The 13,302-nt window shown below is 40.1% G+C and overlaps 1 protein-coding gene across 6 annotated transcripts in view; it reads right to left on the bottom strand.

The window, feature by feature from the left end:
• SLC7A11 (solute carrier family 7 member 11) overlaps positions 4,575-13,302 on the bottom strand; it is a 63,394-nt gene continuing 54,666 nt past the window's right edge. For 5 of the 6 annotated variants that reach the window (XM_021394188.1, XM_021394190.1, XM_021394191.1 and 2 more), the window contains 2 exons: positions 11,907-12,084; positions 4,575-6,997 (listed from right to left, as the gene is read on the bottom strand). In XM_021394188.1, the coding sequence (XP_021249863.1) occupies positions 6,930-6,997; positions 11,907-12,084 (246 nt within the window). In that variant the 3' untranslated portion in view covers positions 4,575-6,929. Of the gene's footprint in view, positions 6,998-11,906; positions 12,085-12,760; positions 12,937-13,302 lie in introns of those variants that run through there. The other variant, XM_021394192.1, reaches the window with a different exon arrangement.

Consider the following 13,302-nt stretch of genomic DNA (forward strand, 5'->3'; position numbering starts at 1 on the left):
ACTGTTATATGTGCAACGAGCACCAAATCTCCTGGCATTTAATGATTCATTTTAAATATATCTGGCCTATGAATTAGCAAACAGAGCTGTGAAATACTAACAGGAGCCAAAAGTAATTTATGAATATTGAATTGCACAATGCAGTATGTCAAGCAAAAATACAGCAAGAAATCCCTTGGAAGCTTCTTTACCTGCTGCAGGTTTTTGGTAATCAGAACACAGAAAACCTGAAATATCCTACTAAAAATGGATAAAAGGAAATTTTTAGTAAACCACTCGGTAATTTTAGGTATGCAAGCAATTAAGCATGGATGGCTAATCACAGAATTCACCATTCTGTACACCATCACTCAATTTGTACAAACCTACCAGACACCCACAGAGCTTTCACAACCTGTAGCTGGGTTTGTCAGGTGCCCAAATCACCTGGTGCAGGCAGCCATGGCAGGGCCTCCAGTGGGGCATTGGAATGTGAGGAGTCCATCAGTGTGGCTGCGCCGCAGGAGCTGGGTGCAGTGTGCTCAGCTGCTGCAAGGCCCTCCATCAGCAGTCTGCAAGCAAAGCTGTAGGAGCCTGGCAGAGGGGAGCTGCTGGGTGAGACTCGTGTGGCCACAACTTGCAATCGTTTTACGTTTTAAAATTACTGCTATAGCCTGGAGAGCTGGTTGTCTATGACATGACAGTTTTCAGATGAGGAAAAATATGAGGCTTAGAAAAAAATTGAAAGTGCATGGGCAAGAATAGCACCCAGCTTAAAATTAAATACAGATGTCTCAAAAAGCTGGCCTGCAGAGGAGGCACTGAAAGGAAATACTCTCAGTGAAAAGTTATTTGTAACCTTCAGCCAGAGTGAACGCGGGAGAGAGCACAGGGGAAATGCACAGAAGAATTATCTGCCTGAGTTCATATTTACTCCTCATTTCCTCCCAGAGCACACACATATACACAGTCCAGAGTACGTCGGTCTTTGTGCAGTTTCCTGGGCCTTTTAAAAGCAGCCATCTGCCTTAGACCAGAGGTCCTGCCCTGATACCTTTACATGATGTGATATACTGGTACCATGGAAGCTCAAGTTCTTGTGAAGACTCAGTCATCCAGATGTACAAATCTATCCGCTGTGCTATGCATACTCACTGATCACTATCCTTAGAAATCGGCTGGATATCATAATTAAGACAAGCCAACATTGCTAGCAGCAAATTATACATCTACTTTAGATCCAATTACACTGCAATGACTGAGTGGCAAAGAGATATTGGCAGCTAAAACAGTATCAAATAGCTTTCTTGAGGCAGAGCCAATAGCAGGGGGTAAAATTAGAAAAATATCCCATAACATTTTAACCTCTTATAACAAACAGGGAGGAAAAAAATGCCAAAATTCCTAGGTAACAATGTTAAAATGTTTTGAGTGGGAGTGGTGATTGTAAAAGTCAGCTTCTTCCTTAGGCTGAGGACTCCAGCTCACTCCCACCAGATTGAGCCCTGGGCTCTGCCAAGCATTCATCTGCAGCCAACATGCTTCTAGAGCATCCTGCTGTATGGAGAGGTGCACCCCAAAGGAGGGGAAGGGGTTCCCTCTCACATGAGGTCTGAGTGAATTCCTCTGAGTGGGAAAAGGCCTGCAGAAAAATGAGCAATGGGCATGTTCTGTAGCTCTCTCTGTGGGAAAGAGAATGAGCTTTGCAAGCAGAAAACCCATCCTAGCCACAGTCCTTTTATAGTCGTGTTGGATCACCACCACCAAGATATGTAGAAAATATCAAAGCTGTGGTTTAGATCATAATGTTGTAGATATTCTTGTAGCAAGGAATTTAAAGAGAATCCAAATGCCCTCTTGATAAAGTCAAGCCTTTGCTGAGAAAGGTGTTTAATCAGTTTGGGTCTTTGCACTTCAAGGAAAAGAATATTTCAAAAGTTCCTTTGAACAGAAAAAAGAAAGCCAATGTAAACTGAATTGGTGTGTAAACTGTAGTCTTACTCCCCAGCAGTTCCTTTGCAAAAGACAATAGCAGAAATCAAATTACACGTGGACTAACATGTTGGGAAAAAAAATACAGGCTTCTGAACACCAGCAAGAAATCCAACATCAGTTTGCTGAGTCCCACCAAGTCAGCAGGAGGCATTTCATGCAAGGAGACCTTCCTAGATTACTCCAGATTTACCACCTCAGAAAACTGAATAAAACATAGGTTGGGGTGTTCAGAAGAAGAAAAACACAATAGGAAGAGCTGCCACACTGTGCAGAGGACTCCTCCTGTGTGAGCACAGGGGAATCTGCACCCTCCCCACTGCTCATGGCAGCAAGCAGAAAGATCAACAGCTGGTTTTCTAATACTATGATCAATAAAATTCTGTCTGGATCCTGGAATTTGTCTGATGCTTGAAGCAAAACTTCTGGAGTTACTAAATGTTACAGAAAGTCCTTTTTACCCTGCTGCATCTTGCTGTATCAATACAATTAGCTACCTATCCTGTGGACAGGTTAATTTTATGTTATTCTTTAGAATATTTGAAACATTCTCAACTGAAGGTTGATTTTCCTCTGAAATAAAAAAGAAGAATATATATTCAGCTGAAATATTAGAGCTACTTCAGAAAATATTTCCACAGAATGCTGAGATATGAACTGGCTACATAGTCAAAGACAGAAGAACTTCCTTCTAGAAAAGTTGCTTGGTTTGACTTTGATTCAAATGAGAAAATCTGGAAAATGAAGTGTGATCTAGTCAAAGGAAACATCTATTGAAATTTGAATTTAAAAAAAAATTAATTCTTAAGAGGAAATTGTGATACTCTGTATTAATTGGTTTATAAGCGCTTTTAGTAACTTTATTTATGCTGGTTGCCGTAACTTCAGATTCATCTCACTCCTGCTCAGCATGCCTACATTAGCCATCTAGTCTCCTTCTTTAAGAATGGAACTACAAACAGATCCAGAGATCATCTCACCTACTCTAAATATTTGTCTTAGAAACGTTATCATTGAGGTTGGAAAAGACCTCTAAGATCACCTAGTCCAACCATCCACCTACTACCAATATTGCCCACTAACCCAGGTCCCTAAGTGCCACATCTAAACGTTTCTTGAACACCTCCAGGGATGGTGACTCCATCACCTCCCTTGGCAGCCGTTCCAGCACCTGATCACTCTTTCGGAGAAGAAATTCTTCCTAATACCCAACCTGAACCTCCCCTCGCGCAACGTGAGGCCATTACCTCTCATCCAATCATTGTTACCTGGGAGAAGAGGCCAAGCTTCATCTTGCCACAATCTCCTTTCAGGCAGCTGTCAAGAGCAATAGGGTCACCCTTGAGCCTCCTCTCCTCCAGACTGAACAATCCCAGTTCCCTCAGCCGCTCCTCATAAGACTTGTGCTCCTGACCCTTCAGCAGCTTTGTTGCCCTTCTCTGAACATGCTCCTAGGCCTTGATGTCTTTCTTGCAGTGAGGGGTCCATAGGATGCATCTTAGGTCTTAGCACAGGATGCATCACAACCTGGGGCAGCTCTCAGGCTTGTCTCTCCCTAAGCCAGCTTGGCCCTTAATTACGATCAGATGCAAATTTAAATCAAATCAGATTAAATGCTTTTGTTACAGTGTGTTAGCATTAAAAGAAAACAGTTGATAAACACAAATGAGAGTACAGATAAGCAACAATTTCTGCATAAAGTGAAAAATGCACCAAAAACTCGAAGTTTAAAAGACATGAAAGTTGCTTCACAAACACACACAAACACTTCTAGGAGATGTTAGATGTTTGAGAAGTTTATAAAAACAGGTTTTTATAAAACTGGCTCCTGCCCAGTAGCCTCTTGAAAGCCAAGGCAGGCTCCTGAGTGGGACAAGTGGCCTGTAACAGGCAGGGAAGGAGGGCACATGGCACCCACACAGTACCGCGGGCAGGCTACAAGGGCCAGAGCAGGCCCTGCTGGTGTGATCATGCCTCAGGCCACGCAGAGGTCCGGATCAGGGGGAGCAAAGTTAGGTCAGGATATCTGAGGCTTCAAATGCTGACCCCGCTTCTCTCAGAGATGTACTAAACCTCAGATGTATTCTCTGCTTGCATAAAGTGTTCATTTCTGCTGCCTTTGGTGAGATTTCTGCCTACACCCCAGAAGAGCAGCAAGTTCAAAGAACAAAAAGAGCAGCACCCACCTAAAAACAAAGAAAGAAATCGCTTCAAAGAGCCCAGTGGATTAATAGTTGTATGGGCAAGAAAAAACAACAACACATTTAAGGATCATTAAATTCTTCACAGAGCACTCTCTCTGGCACGATCACCTCAGGCCCTAATAAGAAAAACATATATATAATGTATCTATTATCCTAGAAGAATTTCCTTTATGAGACTGAAGAGAATACTTTTAAAAGTCTTAAAAAATAACTCCACACCTTTAAAATATGTATCTATTGTTACCTATTTTCTCTCCTTTTGTGATGATATGCATTGTTTCCACATATAATAAAAGTCCTTAATACTGACTTTTATAACACAATGGAAACCTGACTAGAACATTGTGTGGCAATTGTGTATGCTAAAGAAACTAAAACAGAAATTAGAATCGACAGGCATTTTGAAAAAAATTAGTTTTTTTTATTTGCAGGTAACATTTTTTTCTCCCAATATATATATCTTCACAAACCATGAGTCAAAGGATCTCTCTCAGGACAAATTAAGCCCTTACACAAACATAAAATACAGTAAAATACAGTCATCGGGTCAGACTTCAGAAGCATTCCTAAACTTTAAAGTCCACAATGGCAAAAACAACAGAAATAAAGTAACATTCAGTTATACTTACAGAGCCATTTATTTCTACAAATTAACACTGGCTATGTCTAAATTTTCAAGTAATACGGCACAACAGGAGTGAATACACGGAGTTAAACAACTGATGTGGAAGCCCTGCTGCCTAGAGTATCAATGTGGAGGAGGCTTTGCTCTGGTGGGATTCCACAAGCAAGGAGTGCGATAGACCCACTCCTGGAGGGTGAAAAGCCTTTGGTTCCATGAGAAATGGATGGAGATGGTGTATGCCTAAGGTGTTCCACACTGACACAGGTCAAAACGTGGGGGACTGGGATGGACAGGAGATGACCTGAAAAGCACACTTCTGCCCTATGTGTAAATACCAACTAAACACATGCACTGTCAGCACAAAAAACTAGCTCAAAATGCTTGCCTAAAAGAAGTTTCAAATAACACTTTAAGTTACCGTAAACAGAAAATATTTTAAGTAAAAATAGTTTGGAGAATGCTCTTTCTCTTAAATTACCACTTTTCTAGATAATCAGTTATTCCCATTTCCCTACTTCTATGAAATTCCACTATAGAAATACAAGGAAGAAAACACCTAAGAATTTAAAGATATTTTACTGTACACCCTTAAAATGGCAAATACTCTGGATATATACAACCCATGTACAAAATACAGTCTCCCTTTACTGTAGTGGTCTGGCTATTAGTTGTGCTTTCCTCCCTATTTAGGAAGTCTAATGTTGCTTAGTTTCATAGAAGTTTTCATGAAATGCATGATTTGCTAATAGCAAACAGCTCAAAAAGTAGTGCATTCAATATTTAAGCATTATATTCTTAACAGAGTGATAACAAACCTTAGTCTTAAGGTTGAGTAGTCTGATATTTTAAAATAAAAGCCTGATTTTAATATAAAACTGAATTCTTAAGCATTAAAAAATTTCCTTAACTACATTTTCTTTTAAAGGGCAAAATTTCAGCTCATATTTGAGCCAACTCTCAGCTCAAACATCATTCTGAAGGTGAAACTTCAATTTAGTTTGATTTTATCAGTTTTGATATCTTTTCTCTGTTTCTGCTGAGATAAAACCAGGAAGAAGATGGCAGAGCACCTGTTCCTGGGTGTTTCAAAGCCCAATTAATTGGAGTGTGCTTGAAAAAAAGCCCACAGATTAGGTGTGTTTCCAACTCAAATCAACAAATCTGTTGTAACTTGCCTTACATCTTACTCATAAAACAGTATTGCATTTATTGCTGCGTCTATACAAAATTCCCACAGATTATAAAACCAGTGACCATTATTCATTTGCTGCCCGCAAATAATTATCTAAAACTTTAAAATCACGTTTGCCTGACTGATAAATGCAAGTTCATATGCTTCCAGATAGAAAATATTCATATACCAATGGAGGTCGGATTCAAATACCAATCTGAAGGTAATTACTATGTTGCTGTATTTCCCATAAACACATAGACAAAGAAATATTGGCAAAAAGAGTCATAATTTCCAGACTGGTAGAAACTTGAACATGTATGAAATTACTGCCCCCAGGCTAAAATCTACCTGTCCTGCCGGTAGAAATACTAATTCTCAGAAGATGTTTTTATATGTTATGTTGTACCTTGATCTCGCCACCACAAACAGTAGAAACCACTGTATTTCTGCATCAGTGCACTGGTGCTCCAAGCAAGACATAAGTAAAATAGGGCTGCCAAACAGAGGGAGAGGAAGAACATTATTAAGTGATACTCAGCAGCTTTATCTGCCCCTTTCCCCAGTGAGAGTAGGTTCTTCAGGACAGCAAGTAGGATACATTCTTCACAGTACACCTGACCATTACTTACACAATGCTTAAACATATTTTCAGTGACAATGCAACAAAAATCCTTGTTTGAAGAACCTATGTTTCATTAAAATATAACACTAACAAACAGTAAAGAGCCCTCATGGCATAAGTTCTTTCTCTCTACATATAAACCAACCACATTAAAAAAAAAATTACAACATCATAAAATTCAGTTCTGGTAACTGACACACTCAGTATCCATCTCAGCTGTGATTTGTTCCTCCATTTTGCAGAGCACTACGAGGAGGAAGACATCTCCGCACGCTCTTCCTCGGATTCAAATGAAACATCAAGCCAAAGGCTGCATTTTTGGGTAGATGGAGATCACGATTTCTGGTCCTCCTCTGACGGGACAACTTCTAAGAGGATTTGCAATGCTTCAGTTACAGTGTCTGCAAAGATAAAAGCATACATGTGGGAGATTTTTTGGGTGGAAGGAGAAGGAAGCAGCAGCCAGGAAAACTATCTCATCTGCTACACAGCCTGCTTGCAGATAGTGTTCCCGAGTTACATACACCTGGTACACATATCATTTAAATGCCTGACTTACTTTTTTTGTCTTTTTTAACTGTGTGTTCTTTGCCTCTCATCCAATGATATTCAGATAAAATAACAACAGAAGGGTAGATAGGTATAAACTTGTTCAATAAAGGTATGCATGCGTTTAAGGACTACCATAAAACATGACTGCTCTCTGCAACTGCTTAGTTTTAACACAGTCATAATGTTAAAATAAAACTCTGGAAGGGTTCAAACAAGTTAATTCTGCTGTGCCAAGTTCTGCCTAACCAAAAAAGGAAACAAAACAAAGAAACTATGGAGGAAAGAAAATGATTATAATGCTTCATAGATCTAAGGATGTCACACATATAAAGAAACTTTACATTCTTTCTCACTTTGGACATATTTACATCGTGTGCATTTGATGGTTTCCTTTTTAGAGAAATGATTCATAAATGGCACAGTTCATTTATATATTGAAGAGCAAAAGCACATTCTTTTACTGCTTGTCTTTTTTTCATTTTCAGCAACTCATTTTCAGCTAGCAGGATTTCTTGCAAGAGAAAGTTCCTGTTTCCCTGTCTAGTACTGTGTGCCAGCATCTACACAAATGGAGTGAGAAGGGTAAAGCAGTGCAGCTCTCAGAAGACATGAAGCAGAACTGCTTCCCTGTTTTGCTGTCTAACAGCCCCCGCCATCTTCTGCTCTTTCCTCTGGAGGTCAGCAGCACAGCGCAAAGCCAGCCTGCCCTCAGACTACACACTGATGGAGTCAGAGAGGCTGAGACTCAACAGGGACTGCATTTTCTTCCATCTCCCTCCCTTCCAGCAGCAGTGACTTCAGATCTGGGCTGTGTGGAGCTGGGGTGAAGGGCAGGAGGACGGCCAGCAGCGGGAAGCCAGCAGGGGTTTGCCCTGGCTGGTCCACTCCTTCCAGGCTTTAAGATGAGCAAAGGAGTAAGAAGAAAGAGACTTTCTGTCAAGCTGAGCTGAGGTGTAATAGTTCTTGGAGAAAGAGCACGGCAGCAGAGAGAGAGCCAAGGCACCTCAAGAGCTGCCTGGGACACTAATATCCTATTGGACTATCCAGGCCCAGCAGCCTGCAGCCAGGCCTTGCTCTCCCCATGGTGGGAGGCAGCCGCCCCTCTTCCACCTCCACACAGTAGTAGCAAATGGAGAAGCAACCACACAAGCTTGGGGGTGAGGGGGTTGAGTTGTTTGTTTGGCTGTTTTTGGTTGCAATATGCACAAGGTAAGACAGCGTAAGAACATTCCATTCTGTCACCAGTCAGTATCTATACTGTCGGCTTTGAGCAGTACTTGGATTTACACAACCACCTTTCCATTTGTAATGAGACAAAATATCATAAGACATCTTTTGTTTCTATTTTCAACCCTAATTGTTGATTTCAAGAATAGAAGTCACTGCAAATAAGGCCCAGGGGACAATCTTTACCAAAGAAAGCCCTGAGCTGGTAGCTCTATGAGTGCCACATAAAGCTTCGAAGAGTAAAGAAAGCAGTAATTTTCTGCACATTTATAAGACCGGACATAAAATCTGCAGGAACATATGCTGAGGAAATTTCCTGTGGATTGCAGCATCACACGCTCAACAAAGAGAAGAGCAAACCGAGTATATAACACTGTGTCCTGAGTGAGGGAGCATCGTCCTCTGGTGTTTGTAAATAACCCCAAAGGAGACATTTTGTTACATAAACAGAAAATCTCTCTTCTAGTACGGGCTCAGGCTATGAAGAAAGCAGCATTCAACTTTTAAAGACCTTCCAGTTCAATCCACCATAAAGAAATAAAGGTTTTTAAGCATGAATCTATGGTTGGGTTTTCAACTGAGATGTCCAACTGGAATAGTCCCGGTGCTGGTGCCGCATCCTTTTACACATTCATCTGCTTCAAAGGATTTGCTAGACTTGACTTTTTTCATTTTCACATTAGTTGTACAAAAAGCAAGCAAGCAGAGGTCAAATGAAGCCTGTACTAGCTGAAAATGATTTGTCCCAGCACATTTGGTGCTACAGCAAAATTCCTTTGGAAAAGAACAAAATGTTATTCCCACTGCAAAATACCACCCAGACCCTATTAACCTCTCCAACTATGAAGTAATCTTTTGTTCAATACAGTAATTTGGTAAAGAGAATGGGCAATGTAAATGCCATTAAGGACAGTCAAAATGTGCTTGTCCAAAGAATAAAGACATTCAGCCTTGGAGAGGATTTCTTGGGTAATGCGTACTCATCTTCAGGATGGGTATTTGAACTCACTACTCCTGGCTGTCCAACATCCCTCTCCTCTGATCATTACAAAACCTACTGTTAATATCCAGATGAATCTTACGTGGGGCTGGTCTGTACCCATGGGGTTTTGCAGCATGTTCCAAGGCATGTCTGGGGAGATGAACGAGTGACGTTCACCCCAACAAGGTGACTGCAAATGGGCAGAGAGAGACCCATACCGCTGGCACACTGGGCACAGCCTCGCCAGTGGGACACTGTGCTTGGACCAACCAGTTCTGACTCCCAGCAGTACTGCACAGAATGCTCTGTTCAAGTCTAAGTACAGTAGATCTATTGCATTTTCCTTCTGTCTAGAAAAATCAGTTATCTTCTCAAAGGCAGCTACCCAGTTGATCTGGCAAAAATCTGCCTTTGGTGAATTGCACTCAATTTTTTCACATTGTCCATTTACACTGTGTCCAGAATTACTTCTTCATGCCTAAACTCATCTAATGCATATGGTTTCCAGGCAGGAATAACAATCTCTCAGCTGTGCCATGGCTATTCCTTCCTGTATCTCACAGAGGCACCTTAAGTGAATTCATCCTCATTCAATGCCTTTGAAAAATGCTCTCAGGCTATACAGAGAAGCACCCTTAGCTTTTATGAAGTCATGCCAGTTTAATAATGACCCCGTGATGATTGCTTATTGCTTACTCTGAGGGGTAAAAAAAATCTTTATATTTAACGAGTAAATCCCCTCTCCACTCCACCTAAAAACTGTCAACATCACTTTTCCATCATTACTGTTGTTATTTTGGGAATAATAATTGCAGAGCAAACAAGCTGTTTCACCCACTGCCTGGCACCCGCTGCTCTCCCCCCTGAGCAGCACACTGTGTCCATGCACATTACGCAGGCACCAGGCCTTCTTTCTAGGAGGAGAATTTTGTGTTATCTGAAAAGCTGGAAGATTTACCTTCATTGTCACAGCTGGCAAAATGAGCTCCATGTACACCCAGACTACCTTAAAGAGAACATTTTTTCTCTCATCCAAGTAATGCGGTTCAACACTGGCATCCTGTGGCCAGAGATTCAAGTAACTATATTCCAAAACCTCTGAGTCTTCACAGAAAATGCTAAAAATCTCCTGGGTATGTTAAGAGAAAATCTCCTAAGTCCCTAAATGTCTATTTGTCTGAGAAATTACAAACAGACAAACAACTATTTAATAGCATGTCTTTTTGCACACCGTTCTTTTCATTTGCACTGGAATTTTCTACTCATTCCCAGGATATTTCATGTAATTTACAACTTCCCTGATATAAAATTGAGTAGACCAGAAACTGACAGCCTTAAACTAACATCTTTTTAATGTAAATATTTTCTTCTCTATTGTCTACAGGCTTCCCGGCATGAATTGAGAAATTCATAGATTTTACAACAGATATAAAGAGATATAAAAATGTAGACTAAATTTTTATTATCTATACATATATAAAAACATAAATAATAGGTGATAGTGTAATACATATAAATACTCAGATACTCTTATTGTGACCATCTCATTTGAAGGCATCCTTTAATAGTGCAGCACAAAAGACAACACGGATTTTCAGTTCAGCACCTATACTGTAGGACAGTATAGACACTGAAGTATATGCACTAAAACTATTTTTCGTTGAAATTTTTCAGGGGTTGACTTTTGTTTTGCAGCAAAGATTTTCTTTTAGTTTCATTTCCCCCCCCCGGTCTCTCGAATATTTTGCCTATATTCCTAATTCATTTTTTGAAAATTACCTGTATTTTGGTAACTTCCTCTCATGTTCAGTAAGAAAAAAAAAGAAAATAATAAATGACAATGATTTCTTTCTAATTGAAGTGCTTCAAATAACCCTTCTCAAGTACATCAGAACTTTCACAAGTGCTTTTATAAATACTCAGAAATGACAAAAAATGATTCTCTGCGCATTTCACATGTCACTTGGGAAGCTGTTTGTCATAAAGCACGGAAACCATTTCCACAGAGGTGTGTCAGGTTTGATGTACTTTTCCCTCATTTTGTTGGAAGCCATCCTCAAGGACAATACAACCCCACCAAACCGGACCAAGCCTTTCCCATTTTCACACATTCCTCAGTGGTACACAGACATGTGGTGCCACCAGGGAGTACCAAGCCCATCCTGTCATTGCAACTGTGACATTTAAATTTCCAAACCATCTATCCTATGAGTAAAATACTTTCTCTAACGGTGTAGCGGAGAGGGAGATTGAATTTAAAAGGAATCATGTGGTTGTAGGGGCAAGGAGGGGAAAAGGAAGCAGGAAGAGAGGCATGCAGGCATTTGAAGTCACTCTCTTTGGCTGAAGAATAGGCTTGCTGTAAACATCTGTGTTTAGTTAGCTGACATTGATTGTAACCAACACTACAGCATACACCAAAAAGAAACTTGCATTGTCATGCCCAGAGCAGAGCAGCTAAGGGAATTGATTGCAAGGATTTCACAGCACCCAGAGCCCTGAGAAATTTCTCGAGCTGGATCAAGGAGGGGAGCCCCCAGTGGACTTACCTAAGAGCTTTCTGAACCACTTTGGTTTCTTGTCCCATACGATAAAGAGGTAGTAGGCAGGAACTCCAGTCAGGGTTATTGCGAATCCAATCCCTGTATTGACTGGATCGGAATAAAGTGACAGTGCAACCATGAAGAGGCAGGTGAAGGAAAACAATGCTGGAATAAATAGAGGCACCTGGAATACAACCACACAAAGAACCATTACTTGGCATTGACCTTGCTGTTGAAGGATAATGGTATTTAATGTTCCATGAAATGTAAACCAGATAAAACTCAGCAGTACAGGATAGTCCTGGAGAAATGCAGGTCTCTAGAACAGGCACACAAAATGCCAGCGACTGCAGGAACCAAACTAAGCTAAGTGCTACACAGTAAGCACCACAGAAGTCTTTTAATTACACACTAAAACACTAGAGTGTTTTATGGCCTTTAAAATGTAAGGTCTGTAAGTATGTTACGTTACAAAATTCCTTTCTCTAATCCTCCAGTAGATAAGTAAGCAGCACTAACTGCAGTAAAGATTTCCTCTTTGATAATTACCTATTAGAAAACATTTTAAAACACAACACAGAGCTCAAGCCACCATTTAAAACTATTAAGAATATATTGATTTTCTTCCTAAGGTAAAAATAAAAATCTGGCAGGAAGAGAGCAAATTGAACACCCATTTGACTACTGATAAAGATATTTGATAGCATTATGCAACTGATAGTTTCTGGAAAAGCACTTTTCTGACAATATGACTGGTAGCATTATCAGTGTCACTGTTGAAAGTACAAAAAAAATAGCAACATCAAATTAATTCTCTCAATTTTAAAGAACACCAGTACAATCACTATGTTACCACCTCCCTGTGCCATAGCTTGTGAAATGTTTGGAGTAATGGAGAATTGGAGAATTCCCTGGAGACTATTTTCTTCCTTTCATGCCTTGAAACATTCCTGTTCCTCTTTTCTGCACTGTCAAAGCATTTTTTTAATCAAAGCAAAATGGGCTGTGCTCTTGACCTTCTTATTTGCTGTTATGCCTGCAAGAATGCAACAGTGCACATTCTGAGTTCTTAATAAAATAGATTTCTTAGGAATACATACATTGGGCTAGAATCCTCCACATTTTTCATCATGTTACCTTTCCCCACACATAATGGGAAAAGTTACTTTGTAAGATGTTACTTACAAGAAACAAGATCTGCAACAGAACTAAGTTCAAAGTAACTATTGTTCAGTGGGCCAAACTATGGTTATTTTCTTTCTGGGTTCACAGTAATGGTGTCTGCAAACCACGCCTGAGGTCCAAATATGACAATAATATCTCTACTGACTTATTTGCACATCATATTTGGCATAATTTATATTGGATAGACGATGAAATAAACATTTAAATTTAATGCTTA

Source organism: Numida meleagris, chromosome 4, assembly GCF_002078875.1.
Source record: "Numida meleagris isolate 19003 breed g44 Domestic line chromosome 4, NumMel1.0, whole genome shotgun sequence".
NCBI lineage: Eukaryota > Metazoa > Chordata > Aves > Galliformes > Numididae > Numida > Numida meleagris.